Source organism: Podarcis melisellensis (genome assembly GCF_964234715.1).
Source record: "Podarcis melisellensis genome assembly, chromosome: 16".
NCBI classification, from domain to species: Eukaryota; Metazoa; Chordata; class Lepidosauria; order Squamata; family Lacertidae; genus Podarcis; species Podarcis melisellensis.
Window position 1 is genome coordinate 16,672,475 of NC_138533.1, and position 16,691 is coordinate 16,689,165.

At 51.8% G+C, this 16,691-nt stretch overlaps 1 protein-coding gene across 3 annotated transcripts; it reads right to left on the reverse strand.

Moving 5' to 3' along the window:
• Positions 1–503: 503 nt before the first annotated feature.
• Positions 504–15,876, reverse strand: USF1 (upstream transcription factor 1). 3 transcript variants are annotated; one of them, XM_081893117.1, is made up of 11 exons: positions 15,659–15,876; positions 12,317–12,404; positions 11,402–11,451; positions 11,029–11,141; positions 8,878–8,979; positions 5,277–5,475; positions 4,704–4,791; positions 4,459–4,517; positions 4,059–4,153; positions 2,863–2,991; positions 504–1,546 (listed from the first exon to the last, which is right to left on the reverse strand). In XM_081893117.1, exons 2-11 carry the CDS (start codon positions 12,322–12,324, stop codon positions 1,460–1,462), a joined length of 930 nt encoding a protein of 309 aa, XP_081749243.1. In that variant the 5' UTR covers positions 12,325–12,404; positions 15,659–15,876; the 3' UTR covers positions 504–1,459. The 3 variants fall into 3 exon arrangements, with proteins under 3 accessions (XP_081749243.1, XP_081749241.1, XP_081749242.1); XM_081893115.1 differs by having other exon boundaries at positions 11,029–11,147; XM_081893116.1 differs by lacking the exon at positions 15,659–15,876 and adding an exon at positions 13,329–13,423 and having other exon boundaries at positions 11,029–11,147.
• Positions 15,877–16,691: the final 815 nt, after the last annotated feature.

The window sequence follows — 16,691 nt, forward strand, 5'->3', positions numbered from 1 at the left end:
GTAGGAGAGTCCACCACCTTTTGAAGGACTTTGTTCCACTGTCAAACGGCTCTTTTTGTCAGAAAGTTCCTCCTGATATTTAGTCAGAATCATCTTTCTTGTCATTTGAATCAGTTGGTTTGGGTCCTGTCCTCAGTGGCAGCAGAACACAAACTTCCTCCATATTCCAATTGGTAGCCCTTCGGATGTTTGAAGATGGCTATCACATCACTTCTCAGTCTCATCTTCTGGCAAAACATCCCCAAACTCCCTTGACCATTCTTCACAAGGCTTGGTTACCTTGATTAGTTTGGTCACCCTCTTCCGCAAATGCGCCGACTTGCCAATGTCCTTCTCCAATATCCCAACCCACCAGTTCAAGGCCAGTGCTCTAGGCAGGAGATCTTCCCAGCTGCTTCATCGGTACTGCCCCATATTTTGGCAGGACCAAACTCAATGTCCTCTCCACCGCTGCAAGAGGAGACTTGACACTCATCCGCAAGCCAGAACACAGAACAACCCCCTGCTTTTCCATTACTTTATTTTTTTAATCCAGAGACTTTTTTAAAAAAAACAAAACGGGGAGGGGAAAAAAAAAGAGGAGCATCACCCCAACCAGTTGTCCAATCACCTGAGACGGGAGGACAGCTACTGCTGCTCTCGGCCCACACTCACCTCCTTGGCAAACGGCTTCCATGGCAAGAAAGCAATGTTAAACCACCTTCCAGGTGCGGAGCAAAGAAAGGGGGAAGCTGTGGCAGGCTTGTCTTCACTGCAAGCCCAGAGTCTTGGGAGGGTTTTGAGGGCCACATCAGACCTGCAGCTGTTTGAGTGGAAGCCCAGAGGCAGAACTAGGTGGCCAGCCTTGAAGGGGAGGCGCGTGTGAGGCTGTCACTGCGGTGTAAAGGGTTCCTCCTACCGGCTGGTTTGGGCCGGAGAGCCACAAAGTAGGGTTGGGGGAGAGGAAGACTCTCAGCTCTCCACGCTCACAAAGAGTAAGGTGCCCGGAGATGGGCAGTGCTGTGGAGGCAGGGCCTATAGGCGGCGCGAGGGAGAAAGGGGGGACGTGCAACATGTCTACATAATATCGCATGCACGGACACAGCGGGAGGTGTGTCGAGCGCACAGGTGAGAGGTGCTGTTCAAAGGGAGGAGAGAAAGAAAGAGAGAAAAGGTCACGGCCCTGGAACTGATTAGGGTCGTATCAAGACAGAGGACTGTGTCGAGAGGCAGCGTCTAAGCTCAAGGGGGCAAGCCAGGTCCCGGGCCATGTGGACGAGCACTGGGCAGAGGCAAGTGTCCTGAGCTGAGCCCAGCCCAGCTCCCTAGCCCGGGAGCAACAGCGCTGCTCACTGGGTCTGTACAACAAGGACGGGGGCCTGGCGTGGAAGCACCGGCGAGGCACAGGACCCCCGTCGGCTGCTGTGCCGGAGGAGGAGGAGGAAGAGGGCGAGGAGGGCCCTTGGTCAGTGGTGGCTCATCAGTGGCTGTCCTTGATGATGACCTCCACGCCGTGCTGCCGCAGCTGCGCTCGCAAGATCAGGTTCTTGTTTTTCAGGTCTTCAACCTGCAGAGGGAGAAAGGAAGCAGGGAAGGGCCTCAGCTCTGTGGCAGAGCGCCTGCCTTGCATGCAGAGGTTCCCAGGTTCAATTTGAAATCATTTTTAAAAAAAGCATTTTTATTTGGTTTTACATATACAAAGTTATAAAAATCCAAATATATGTCCATATACAGAGATTCCTCCGAATTTCGGGACTTCCCCCCACCCTCTCCATGGGGTCCCATTTTGAATATTTAAAACTGCATATTCTTCCATATCAATCCATATTATCCATGGTAATTGTTATACTGCAAGTGAAATCAAAATCCTGCCAATGTTTCTATCTGCTTACAGTGGTCTCCTAAGTAGCTTATAAATTTTTCCCATTCTTTTATAGAGTTTTTGTCCTCTTAGTTTCTGAGTTTTCCCGTCAGTTTTGCCATTACGGCATAGTCCATCAGCTTGGTTTGCCATTCCTCTCCAGGTTCAATTTGCAGGCAGGGCTGGGAATATCCTCTGCCTCAAACGCCTGAGAGCTGCTGTTGCCAATCAGTGTAGGCAAAACTGAGCTAGATGGACCAATGATTTGCCTCAGTATATGGCAGCTTCCTATGTCCCTAGATGCTAAGGGAATGGCTGCAGCTCAGTGGAGAGCATCTGCTCTGCATTGAGAAGGACCCAAGTTCAATGCCCAGCAGCATCTCCAGGGAGAGACGCCTGCCAGAAATCGCTGCCAGTCAGTGTAGACAATACTGAGCTAGAAAGACCAGTGGTTTCTCTCCGCACAAGGCAAATTCCTATATTCCTACACATACATAAAGGTAAAGAGACCCCTGACCATTAGGTCCAGTCGTGGCCGACTCTGGGGTTACGGTGCTCATCTCGCTTTATTGGCCGAGGGAGCCGGTGTACAGCTTCCGGGTCATGTGGCCAGCATGACTAAGCCGCTTCTGGTGAACCAGAGCAGCACACGGAAACGCCGTTTACCTTCCCACCGGAGCAGTACCTATTTATCTACTTGCACTTTGATGTGTTTTCGAACTGCTAGGTTGGCAGGAGCAGGGACTGAGCAATGGGAGCTCACCCCATCGCGGGGATTTGAACTGCCAACCTTCAGATCGGCAAGTCCTAGGCTCTGTGGTTTAACCCACAGCACCACCCGCGTCCATACATACATATATATATACATATATACATACATACATACTGCTGCAAGCAATAGGCAGACTCTACTGGAAGAGCCCCTGCCATGCCACTTCCATCCCCTTAAAGAGCTCCCCCACTACTTCTCCCCTTCTGGTAGAAAAACATCCACACCCTGCCCTCCTTCTGGCCAGCCTTACCTGCTGCCGCAAGACCTCGTTGTCCATCTGTAGCTGGTCCAAGCCCTGCAGCTCCTCGGAGAGACGAATGTTGCTCTGCCGCAGCTCCTGGATGTAGTCACAAGCTTTGGAGAGGATCCCTCCTTTGCTCTGCAGTGAAAGCGAGTGATTGAGCTGGGGGCCCAGGGGGGAGACTCCAGGGTAGTACCAGCCCCTGACACTTCAGGTGGGAACACGCGGCAGTTCATGGCTGCCTTCTCTCTTCAACCCCCTCCCCCTTCCACCCGTTCCAGTGTGCCATTTCCCTGGAGACTGGAAAACTGCCTCCTCCTGCCTAGAAATGTTAAAAGCAGGTGCTGCAACAAGTTAAAGGAGGTGTGTGAGAGGAAAGACTCCCCTGACAGTTTCCAGGGAACCAAACAATTCCTAGACCAGGTGAAGATGGAAGCACGGGACTCCTCCTGATGGGGGTGACAAGACAGATCCTGGGATCGTTTTTTTTAAAGATTCTATTCAAAAGCTCTTATGTTTTTAAAAGCTTTGAGTTGTGAACAATAGAAAAGCAACAGAATTAACAGAAAAAATACAACCCAAAACAAAGAAAGCAGCAACAGCAGCAAAGCTTGTAAAAAGGAATTTTAAAAGGCATTAAAGGGATTGAAACACACAAAACAGGGTCCAATCTTCTGGGGTCAGGGAAGGTCTGGGCAAACAGATCTGCTTTTACAAGGCATCCGAAGCAACTGATGGCTGCTGCTTCACCCAACAGCTCCTGTTTTGCACCTATATGTTTTTTAATACATGCACATGCAAACAGACTGCTTGATATGGACACCACCATGGGTTACTAAATGTCAAAATAAACGATTTCCTTGATGTGCAGAGTAGAGTTCTGGATACAAGATTTTGAAGTTTGGTAGGTAGAATGTTTGAGAGGGTGCTGAGCTCAGGTCAGCTCCCTCAGCCAGAGCCCCTTCTGGCCTTTTTGATGCCTCAGTGATGTGCCCACCATTTTAAGATTACCCAGAAAGCCCTGGTGCAGTCAACATGGCATCATGCCAGGGCACTGTGGAAATGAGAATGGCAAGCAGCTTCACAGATGCAGCAGCTGACACTGAGTGGGGCTGAAGTCAAGGGCTGGCACCCTGCTGGGGCCTTTCTGTAACCGGGCCCAGACTGTCTCTGCTCCTACGGAAGGCCAGTTCAAGCCCCCTTACCTGCCCAGACTTGGTGTTCTCCATGGAACAGTCAGGGATAATCTTAGACAGCTGCACAATCCAGTTGTTGATCTTGTCCCTGCGCCTGCGCTCCACTGGAAGAGATGGAAATATAAACATCATAAACATAGCTTGCTGGATGAGGCCAAGGGTCCACCTAAGAATTCAAACAAAACAATAATTGAGCATGAGGTGGAAGAACGACTGGCATACTAGAATGGTGGGATGTGGACCAATCTCCTTCAAGATGCTGAACAGATTGCAGTGCTGCAGTACGCCCTGCAATAAGATCCTCCTACAGAGGGTTGCAAGGCAGTCAGCACTCCAAGCAACCTGTCCTCATGGAACAGTGTGGCTAAATTCAAGGATCACATTCGTTAGCAAAACAGTTCCCACTCACCTTCATTGTGCTGCGCCCGACGTTTCTCATCTCGGGTCGTTCGTGGAGCTTCAGACTTCCTGAGGGAGTCAAAAACACACAGTTTGGCCCTGGGTTTCCCATTCAGATTTCCAGAGACAGGAGGAGGCCCTCAGCAGCCCCCCTTCCAGGCTGGGAAGCCATCGGACACTCAAGGAAACTGTGCCCCACCCCCGAATACAAGAGAAACTTTAGAGACTGGCATGCGACGGAAGGAGAGCACTCACGGTGAGTAAGGGTGTGTCCTGGGTGCGATGGACCTCTGTGTCCCACTTTGCAGAACCTCCTGTGGCGACATCATGACAAAAAACTGCCCTGTGCAATTCAAAACAAGACAGAGTTGTAGAGAAGAGCAGCACAGCTCTGAAGGAACTGCCATGAAACCAAACAGGTGGCCAAGCTGCCCTAGTTCTAAAGGGGGGGAGAAGCAGTGGTGGTGAGGATATGAAAATGACTGGGTTGCACCTTCACATCTGAAACTGGGTTTCCCTAATCTGTAGGAATGGGAGCTTGTTTCCCGAAATCTGTGTCCAACCTGCATAACCTAGACTCCTAACTTCACCACTCGTGCTCTGCGACAACCGTTTTAGATGCGCGACATCGTTCCAATTCATTTGAACAACCTGAGATGGCCAAAATGGCTCCATCTTGACATGGAAAATCTGTAGCGAGCCCAGAGGTGGGAACAACTCCATTTCCCAGGGGAAGGAGCTAAGTAAGTTGAACTTGCCAGAAGGCTCCTGGGGAGGGGAGGGGAGGGGAGGCTCTAGTTGTCTTGCAGTTAGCCCAAGCCAACTGACCTGTGCCAGTTGGCGTCGCTTGCCCAAGAAGGGCATCTGAGTTCTGGGTCGTCACCACGGCTGTGGCTGTGGTCCCTGCCCCGGCAGACGTGCTGGTGTCAGCCACTGCAGTGGCAGGGTAGTACGTGTAGTGCGTCTCCGTAGTGGCAGCTTCTGTCTCGACGGCATCTTCGCTGGTGAATGCGCCCTGGATGACAGCCTGGGAGGAGGAGAAGAGAGGAGTCTCCTTCAGATACATCTACCTCAACAAATACTTGGGCAGGTACCCATCTCAGGCAGAGACAGACAATGGTGTTATTCTCTCAGGATGCTCCTCCCTTGAGATGCTCTTCCTACACTGCTTTTGTTTTGAAGCCCAAGGCACAAGTGCAAAATCGGCACAGGAAGGTTCAGAACCTTCAGTCTAGCACAGTGGTTCCCAAACCTTCTCAGGCAACCGCCTCCTTTGTTCCATAAACTCGTCCCTAGTCTCACTCTACCGTACTCTATAAAAGCATCATTCAAAACAGTTGCGATTACTTGTACAGTGGTGCCCCGCTAGACGAATGCCTCGCAAGACGAAAAACCCGCAAGACGAAAGGGTTTTTCGGTTTTTGCGACGCTTCGCTAGACGATTTTCCCTATGGGTTTGCATCGCAAGACGAAAGCCCATAGGGAAATCTCGGGGACCTTTTTTTAAATGCTGGCAGTGGGGAGCAAAGCCTTCCCCCCCCTCCGGACTTCAGAAGAGGTCCAGGAAGGCCGGCGGGGGCGAAAGGCTTTGCTCCCCACCGCCAGCATTTTAAAAGCGGTCCGGGATAGCAGGGAAGCGCTTCCCGCTATCCCGGACGGCTTTTGAAGGCAGGCAGGGGGGGCAAAGACTTTTGCCCCCCCTGCCTGCCTAACCGGGGGCTTTTAAATCGCCCCGGGACTGTCCGGGGCGATTTAAAAGCCCCCGGACGGCTTTTGAAGCCTCCCCCCCGCCCGGCTTCGGGGCATCATCCCGATGCCGGGCGGTGGGGCAGGAACGCCTCCCCCAGCCGCCCGGCTTCGGGGCATCGTCCCGATGCCGGGCGGTGGGGCAGGAAAGCCTCCCCCAGCCGCCCGGCATCGGAACGATGTCCCGAAGCCGGGCGGCCGGGCGGGAAAGCCTCCCCCCCCGCCCGGCTTCGGGGCATCGTCCCGATGCCGGGCGGTGGGGCAGGAACGCCTCCCCCAGCCGCCCGGCATCGGAACGATGTCCCGAAGCCGGGCGGCCGGGCGGGAAAGCCTCCCCCCCCCGCCCGGCTTCGGGGCATCATCCCGATGCCGGGCGGTGGGGCAGGAACGCCTCCCCCAGCCGCCCGGCTTCGGGGCATCGTCCCGATGCCGGGCGGTGGGGCAGGAAAGCCTCCCCCAGCCGCCCGGCATCGGAACGATGTCCCGAAGCCGGGCGGCCGGGCGGGAAAGCCTCCCCCCCCCGCCCGGCTTCGGGGCATCGTCCCGATGCCGGGCGGTGGGGCAGGAACGCCTCCCCCAGCCGCCCGGCTTCGGGGCATCGTCCCGATGCCGGGCGGTGGGGCAGGAAAGCCTCCCCCAGCCGCCCGGCATCGGAACGATGTCCCGAAGCCGGGCGGCCGGGCGGGAAAGCCTCCCCCCCCCGCCCGGCTTCGGGGCATCGTCCCGATGCCGGGCGGTGGGGCAGGAACGCCTCCCCCAGCCGCCCGGCATCGGGGCATCGTCCCGATGCCGGGCGGTGGGGCAGGAAAGCCTCCCCCAGCCGCCCGGCATCGGAACGATGTCCCGAAGCCGGGCGGCCGGGCGGGAAAGCCTCCCCCCCCCGCCCGGCTTCGGGGCATTGTCCCGATGCCGGGCGGTGGGGCAGGAAAGCCTCCCCCAGCCGCCCGGCATCGGAACGATGTCCCGAAGCCGGGCGGCCGGGCGGGAAAGCCTCCCCCCCCGCCCGGCTTCGGGGCATCGTCCCGATGCCGGGCGGTGGGGCAGGAACGCCTCCCCCAGCCGCCCGGCTTCGGGGCATCGTCCCGATGCCGGGCGGTGGGGCAGGAAAGCCTCCCCCAGCCGCCCGGCATCGGAACGATGTCCCGAAGCCGGGCGGGAAAGCCTCCCCCCCCGCCCGGCTTCGGGGCATCGTCCCGATGCCGGGCGGTGGGGCAGGAAAGCCTCCCCCAGCCGCCCGGCATCGGGGCATCGTCCCGATGCCGGGCGGTGGGGCAGGAACGCCTCCCCCAGCCGCCCGGCATCGGGGCATCGTCCCGATGCCGGGCGGTGGGGCAGGAAAGCCTCCCCCAGCCGCCCGGCATCGGAACGATGTCCCGAAGCCGGGCGGCCGGGCGGGAAAGCCTCCCCCCCCCCGCCCGGCTTCGGGGCATCGTCCCGATGCCGGGCGGTGGGGCAGGAAAGCCTCCCCCAGCCGCCCGGCATCGGGGCATCGTCCCGATGCCGGGCGGTGGGGCAGGAACGCCTCCCCCAGCCGCCCGGCATCGGGGCATCGTCCCGATGCCGGGCGGTGGGGCAGGAAAGCCTCCCCCAGCCGCCCGGCATCGGAACGATGTCCCGAAGCCGGGCGGCCGGGCGGGAAAGCCTTTGTCCCCCCTGCCTGCCTTCCCAGGGGCTTTTAAATCGCCCCGGACAGCGGAGAAGTCCTCCGCTGTCCCGGGCGATTTTAAAATGCCGCCCGCCAGAAGAGGTCGGGGGAAGGCTTTTTCCATAGGAACGCATTAATTGATTTTCAATGCATTCCTATGGAAAACCGTGCATCGCAAGACGAAAAACTCGCAAGACGAAGAGACTTGCGGAACGAATTAATTTCGTCTTGCGAGGCACCACTGTACATTTGTTTTCCAAAATCCAATTAAAACTTACTTTAGTTGAATTAATTCAACAAAACTGAGGAACGTGATCCAGTGATACCCTTCACAAACACCCCAACAGCATCACAATTGCCTGGATTGAGCTGCTTATACCTTCAAAGGTACCTTAGATGCAAGAAGTGAGGGGCAGAGGCAGTTATTTGATATTCAGCAGCCTGGTTTTATGAAACAAGTTTCTAGTCCTTATGAGCTATGGAAAAGCCAAAGGAAAGGGGAGGAGCTAAGAAGGATTCCTTGTCACTCTTTGGGTGCTTCCAGGAGGGCTCTTTCTGTTGAACTGGGGGTGCCACATGCCTGCAAGATTTTGAGAGTCCACACAATATAAACAGCGAAAATATGCCAGCCTGTATCCCCACCCCCTATTTTAGTTCAGATATACTATTTCCAGGGAAAACCCAGTAAGAAGAAAAACCTCTCTTGCCAATGACCTGTTTGCAAGATCTCAACAACCCATTTATGAATTAAGCCCCACCCAGAATCACCCTTTGGCCCTACGTACTGACTAGCAGATGCTGAACGCTGCAAATGCACTAACTACATGCAGCCGTACCTAAGTTATTCAAGCTGCAGAATTGGGGTGAATGTGCCTGCAGAATAGCCACCTTCTGCCCATAAGTCTCAAGGAGCCTGTTTCACCAGCCACAAACCACCTGGGGCCAGAGGAGCAGAGTTAACAGCTCAGCTGGAAAGGATGACTGCATAGAGCAGATTGGCAATGTCACCATTTCCTCCGCTGACTCAGCAGAACCTACCTGTGTCATGGACTGTGTTGCAGGATAACCGCTGATGGCCCCAGTCCCCTCGGTCTGCCCATCCAGCTGCCCCTCGGCTACCTGAATCACTCTGTACATCAGCTGGTGAAAAGAGCAAAGGGGGGACATAGTTAACAGAGCCAGTGAGAGCAGCCTTTGCCAAACCCTCATCAGCTCCAGCCAGTAGACGCAGGTTCAGAGTCCTGCTGAACCATGAGGTTGTCTGGGTGACCCTATGACACATGCTTTCGCCTAGCCTAGCCTAGCTTCTTTCTTGCAAGGGGGGGAACACAGAAAGTTGCCTTACACCGAGTCATGCCATTCGGTCCATGTAGCTCAGTACAGTCGTACCTTGGTTCTCAAACAGAATCCGTTCCAGGAGTCCATTCGACTTCTGGAACTGTTTAAAAACCAAGGCGCGGCTTCCGATTGGCTGCAGGAGCATCCTGCAGCCAATCAGAAGCCACGGAAGCCATGCCAGATGTTCAGCTTCTGAAAATCGTTCAGAAACCGGAACACTCACTTCTGGTTTTCGATCGTTCGGGAGCCAAAACATACGAGTTCCAAGGCGTTCGGCAACTAAGGTACAACTGTGCTGCCTAAACGACTGGCAGCAGCTCTTCAGAGTTTCAGACAAGGGTGCAGCCAGGGTTTGAACCTGGGACCTTCTGCATGCAAAGCACATGCTCTACCACTGAGCATTCTGAAGGAGGGGCTGGGATCTTACAAATGTACTGTATTTTTCCGTGTACAACACAACCCCTATTTTTGGGGACTCAAATTTATGAAAATGAGGGAAGATAACTCCCATGTATAAGACGACCCCCGTTTTTTAACATTATTTTAGAGTAAAAAAACCCTAGTCTTATACACGCAAAAGTACGACATTTTTCTAAAAAAATTAAGACCCCCATCACTTCCCTGAGCCTTGTTGGAAATAACCCCAAGAGCCAGCAGGACCCTTGCAAACCATTTGGCTTGGCCTCTTTCTCCAGGATGCAGTCCCGGGATGCCCCCATAACTGCATTTGCACAAGAGGCGGCTCATGCCTCCAAGGGGGAACACACAGGCCAGGCTAATGAAGGGCCTGTAAGGACCAGCCTGAGAGGGTACAAGTCCCTGCATGCCAGAGACAGGGAGGCACCCTGTGCTAAGTCTCCTTATGCTTTGGCCACCTTGGACTTCCAGAAGGTGGAAGAACGGAGCACTTCAGCAGAGCAAAGATGGGGGGTCTCTTCCACATGTCTCTGTTTTTGTTTTTTTAAAAATAATATTTATTAACAGTTTAAAGATTACAAAAAGAAGAAAAATTAAACAAGACAAAAAACACTACAAAAGACATTAAATTAACAAAACAAAACAACTGAAAACACATCCAGTAATTTTGATATCTTATCTTTCATCACTTGTTTCAGCGACCTCCTCACACCTCCCTTTTTGTATTCCACTTCAATTAACTGTTTCAGCAATTCCTTTCCATCTTCCTCTATTTTCTGTCCTGTATGTATCTTAACATATTCTAACCTTAATTTTCCCTTTAATGCATTAACAATCTATTTGTACTTAGTTCCTTATAACATTTCTGCTAAAGCCATATAACTTCATTCCAACATTTTTCTAACATTCTTTGATTTTACAGTATTTCTGTAAATAATCTTTAAATTTTTTCCAGTCTTCTTCCACCAACTCTTCTCCCTGGTCTCGGATTCTGCCAGTCATTTCCGCCATCTTCCACATGTCTCTGGACACACTGGGCGGGGCAGCACAGGTGCCCCATCCCCATTTTTATGAACACCTACTGTTTTAGTCTATTTTTCAGAAATGCTGGGAAATGAGACACGGTGTGTGTGCTGAGTTAGGGGTGATGTAGAGAGAATAGCTAGTGGGAAGAACATGAGAATAACAGTACTGGATCAGGCCAATGGCCCATCTAGTCCAACACCCTGTTCTTGCAGTGGCCAACCAGATGCTTGTGAAGAAACCTGCAAGCAGGAGACAAGCACAAGAGTATTCTCCCTTCTTGTGGCTTCTGTGGGGGTACTGCTGCCTCTGACCGTCAAGGAATAACAGAGCCACTATACTGCACACCTGCCAACCCACCCCAAAGGAAACAAAACCAGCAGCACGAGGGAAATCCGATAAGTGTCTTACCTGAGTGCCCCCATTTTCTGTCCGGAAGACGTATTTGATGTTGGGATCAGGGAAGGTGGCAGCTGATTGAATGCTAGCAATGGCCACACTGGTGGGATCTTCGCCTGTCGCCACTGCCCCTTAAGGAAAGAAGGGAAGGGGATGCCGCCCAGGGAAGAGAGATGGACACATTTGCTCATTAAGCGTTGCCCAGGCAGGAACATTCTCCATCCACCCACACAACCAGTGGAGCACTGTTCCAGAAGATTAGAAGGGAGTGGAGGTGAATCGCCACTAGCAGATCACCATTTAGCTTTTTGGGAGTGGGAGGCAATGGGGTGGGGTGGGGTGGGGGGGCCGGAAGCAAGAGCAGCAGGTGTGGCTGGGTGCTCACCTTCCTGGATTTGCACAGTGCCCTCTTCCGTCTCTACCGCTTTCTGCTGTCTGCCAAGAAGAGAAAAAAGACACGTGAGGAGAGAACCCAGGAGCCCTGAGACAGTATTTGGGCTGTGTGCACCTGCCTTTCTGCTTCTTTCTCGGGGGTGGGTGGCTACAGAAGGAGGGAGGGGCTCCCTTATTTAGAAGAGACCTTCAGCAGACACCCTGCTCCACATGCACCAGACCTTGGAGGCTAATGCTATTTAATGTGTTTATATCTCGCCTTGCTCTCAAGTTGGGACTGAAGGGGGTTTACAGCATTTAAAAACAGTATCAGAAAGTGCAACGTAATTTATTTGTTACATTTATATCCCACTTCTCCTCAAAGGAGCTCAAGGTGGAGCACATAGTTCTTCCCCCAACCCCACTTTATCCCTCCAACAACCCTGTGAGGGAGGTTAGGCAAGCAGGACTTGAGCTCAAGAGCATTCCTCCTTCCTATGGCTCTGACCATGGAGGCAGAGCATAGCCTTCCTGGCTAGAAGCCATTTATAGCCTTATGCTCCATGAATCTGTCCAATCCTTCAAGGAGAGAGGCAATATGCCTTTTGGCTGAGGATGAATGAGGGGAGGCCTGCTTGTGGGCTCGACAGAATTTTTGTTTGGCCCCAGGATGCTGGACTCCCTGGCAGGGCAACTATCCTGGGATCAGGAGGAAAGGAGAACTACCAGCCACTAGGCCTAATAGCCCTGCTATTGTTTACAAACAGAATTTATCTCAGAAACTTGTGGGGCCATTCACTCACTCTCATAAGAAGAGCCCTGTGGCTAGCACCCTGAAGCAAAGAAGATACCCCCAGGAAGCCCCCAAGCAGGGCCTGAGACTAAGAGCCACCCCCACACACATATTCAGAGGTGTCCTCTCTCTCACCCCTTCATTTCTTCACTCTACTATGCATCAGAAGACTGCAGCCTGGGTTTTTAGTCTTCCACTGCTTCACAGCTGCTTCATCCAGACCCTGGGAAGGAAAACACAGATTCGTGAAGATGATGCCTATCGTTCCGCTGCCTCATTTCCTCACACACTAATAATAATGCTATTACCAAAGCTAAGCAATTTTGCCCTAATTTCAATGCCCCAGAGTGCTCTCAGATTTTAGCTTTTGGTTAAAAAAGCTCTCTGTAATATTCATTTATTTCCACTATTATGGAATTGCCTGGGCGGCTCAGAATTCTAAGGACAGAAGCACCAAACAAATCTGGCCATCCTTACCGCAAAAAGCAAAAGGACCAATAAGCTGAACAGTCAAAAGCTAGAAGAATTTCCATGAAATGCCCAGAAAGCATTTCGACTTGTCACTAAAAGGCTTTAAGTGGAAAGCTGGATCTCCCAGTGTTCGGCCTGGGCACCACTGATGAAGATGCTCTATCCCAGGTCCTTAGTTTCCACATGCCTCACAGGGATGCAGAAACCACCCCGCAAGCTGGTTCACAGGGTGGAGATGCATTTAAAGGTAAAAACCAGTGCCTTGTACTGAGCCAGGCAACGAACTGGGAGGCATTGCAACAGATGTATATTGCAGCCAAGTTTCCAGCAGCACTCTTAATTTTCTGGGACCAATTGCAAATTTCAGACCTTTCTCAAGGGTAGCCCCATGTAGAGCACCTTACAGCAGCCTAACCTGGAAATAACTGCCACATGTGTATCTGTGGCATGAATTTTTCCAATCCTCTTTTAAAGATATGGGCATCCCTCGTACTGTATAAATAAATCAGTAATAGAGATTACTGACATCCCACAAGTGCAGACTGTGAGAAGGTACATTAAATTATAGGGATCAATTTGCATCACAAACTTCCTCCCCGGGGCACCAGAGGGGAGGGAACAGAGCAACCAATGGAGACAACGTCTTATTGCTCTAACCACTCATATGAACACTTACTAGTTTGCAATGTCCTTCGGCTGGGGACCCGTCCAGTCCTTGGGTTTTTAAATATTATGTGCCTTTCCATGAAGTGTCATGTACAGTGATGGCACCATGGTTCAGACCTGCACTCAACACAACCCCACAACTTGGAACGAGAGGAGGCACTTCTCTTGCACCCCATCATCACTTTTAAGTGTTAGATTGCAAGCTTACCAGGCCAGCAACCTTTCCCATTTTATGCTCCCCTGCAGAGGGCTATATACACTGATAGCACTATATAAACACTCACGCAGATATTTAAAGAAGACAGGGTGGTGTAGGGATCAGACTCCATACACATCATACCAGGGCTTGAAATTAGTAAGGCACCAGTTGCATTTTGCACCTAAGGATTCTCCATTTGTGAGCTCCTCAAAACGTCTAGGTACCGGTTTTTGCGGCTGGCGGATACTCAAGGATTACTGAAATGTAAGTGCTCTGAAGCCTCAAAGTATATGTTAAAGATAGACAATGTGTTAAGGATATTAACAATAGAGTGTTTTGAAAACTGAAGTATGGTACCGATATTTTTTATTGTAAACACCAAATTAAACATGCATTAACAACCCAGGTCCCAGAAGCCATTTGGCTCCAAGCTTTTCTATCCCAGTTTCTTACACTGCATCACAAGATGGGGGTTAGACGTGCAGCTTTTCCAAGGAAAGCAACAACCCACAAAGTCACACCACTCCTTCGATCCTCCAAGCTGATGGCAACCAAGCTTGAATGATGCATACCTTCCTGTGTTCATACAAGAAGGAAGCTGCCTTCTATCAAGGATGTTGTTTTACTATAGCATACATCATTCCTGACCATTGGTATGATGGGAGTCATAGTCCAACCAAATCTAGGGGCCTAAGATTGAAGAACACTGTGCTAGCCCACTACTCTCTTCAGCAGCAAGGATAGGCAGAGAGAAGTCTGCTACCCAATCCTTTTAACTGACCATGAAGTGAACCAGGGACCTTTTGCGTGGAAAAACAGATGCCCTGTCCCCCAAGCTGTGCCCTCCTAGCTCCTATCCCTTTCTTACTCCTGCTCCACTCTAATATGTAAGCTCCTTGAGGGAAGGGGCCTACTCATTCTTGCCAATGAAACTCTAAGATATTATACACAGTACACAGGTGTTGTTGTAGTACAGTAATGCTATAAATATTATATAGCACCACATACATTGTTACTCACTGTTGTTATTAGTATAGCAACACTAATATTTTGTATGTTTTTAAAACCTGATTGTGGGTAACTTAGGGACCGTGTTGAGCAGCTAACAAAATAAACAATATTTATATTTATTAACTACTTTACTCACAAAAGTGAGTTACAACACAGTATAAACATTAAAACCTGTTACAACAAACCAAATAATAATAAAAAAACACATCCATACAAAACGATGAGCAGGCCTTCTGGATCCTGTGCCACTAAGAGAAGCCACAAGTACTTAGAACCCCTCAAATTAAGGGCCAAAAGCCCAGGTAAAAAAAAAAGTTACATTTCTGTCTGGTGCCCTGGGGAGAGCATTCCACAAGCAGGGAGCCACCACTGAAAAGCCCTATTCCATCCTCTGGACATCCCATGGGGGAGAAGCACTTGAAGGAGGGTCTGAAATAAGGACCGCAGAGTCCGCAATGCTGCATTCACCACCAGCAGCTTGCACCCAACGTTAGTCACATTCAGAATAGACCCAATAAAACTGTTGATGGGAATAGCAGCAGCAGTAGTAATACTGGGCTGCACTCGACCATAGCCACCCTCAAGAGCAGACCAATGCAAATAATAACAACGAGAGAGAGAGAAAGCATGCACCCAGCGTTAGTCACTCTTCGGATTGGAGCCGACGAAACTCACAACATCATGACGGTAGTGACCATAAGAGCCGTCGTGGTAATAGCTTGCTTACTTAAACGTTAGTCACACCCAGAGCAGCCCCAACGAAACAAACTGACTTGACATCCCCAAGTGCAACTGAGCTGGACACGAGCCCATAATAATAAAAGCGGCCTCGCACGTGTGAAGTCCCAAAAAACAAGAGATATCGGGAGAGGCCTGGAAATGGGGAGGAGCTGCTGTGGGAGAAGCCCCGCCCAGTCTCGTCTGAAGAGCCTTGAGAAACTGAGGCCAGAAAGACACCCACCCGCCCCGGGCCCAATCCTGCGCCCCTCCTCACTGCTGTCCCCCGCCGCCTCCCGCACCACGGAGCCTCCAACCCTCCACCCCTATCCTGTCCCCCGCCCGCCCCCCGAATTATCCCCTCCTCCTCCTCCTTTGCTAGAGGTAGGGTTGGGGGGCGGGCGACTGTTTACCTGGCCTCCCCTCCGTCTCTCTCGCCCCCTTGTCTCTCCATGGAGATCGGCGCATGCGCACCGCGGAGCCTTTCTCTTCCGTCCTCTCTGCCTCTCTTCTCCGTCGTCGCCGCCGCCGCCCATACAGCTCGACGGGGAGGCAACCACGGCAGGCGGCGCAAGCCCCGCCTCGCCGAGCTTGGTTCCTGGACCCGGGGCGTCGCGGCTGGAAACGATGTGAGGGGAAAGGCCGCCGCTTCCGGCCGCCGCCATCTTAGGGAGGGATCCGGCCTTTTTTTTTCTTACAGGCGCCATCTTAGGGAGGGACTCGGGCCTTCGTTTCTCGCCGGCGCCATTTTGGGGAGGGGGGAGGGGGGGGAGATGGCGGCTCGGGTCTTTCTCTTCTCGCCAGCGCTGTCCTGGAGCGGCTCCTGGTCACCTGCACTTACGTCTAGTGTAGGTAGGCAATGAGAAAACTGTTTTTAAATTCACTTATACTATGCAATGCCATGAGTGGGGTGTGAGGGAGAGCGGAATGTCTCTTTAACTTCCGGTGGCCGCCATCTTAGCGAAGGGCGCTACCTTCAGCATCTCAATTTCTAACGTCCAACGGGGTTTGGCTCATTTTCTCTAGCCAATAAGGAAGGACCATTGCCTAGGGTTGCCATCTTTGTTGTGGGCAACAAAGTTTCCTCTGGTTACTCTGAGCCTTGACAGATCCGTAATGTACATTTAAAGCACAGCCATCTCATATTTAACGTTCAAGACTTTACTCAGCAGAGCTACAGTTCGCAGCACCCTTAAAAACTACAGTACCCAGGATGCTTGCGAGAAAGTCATGTGCTTTAAATGGGTGCGGTGTCTGTTTTAAATGTATGGTGTTGATTTAACCTATGTTAAATCCTTTTTTATTGATAAAGGACTCCAGTGTCTTATGATCTCCTTATGTTCACATAACCAGTGCAAATAATGATGCCATTTGCTGTGTTTAGTTTTGAAGGAAGCAGCTCCATATAGGTCATATTGGTTGTTGGCAACTTGCAAAAAAAATAAA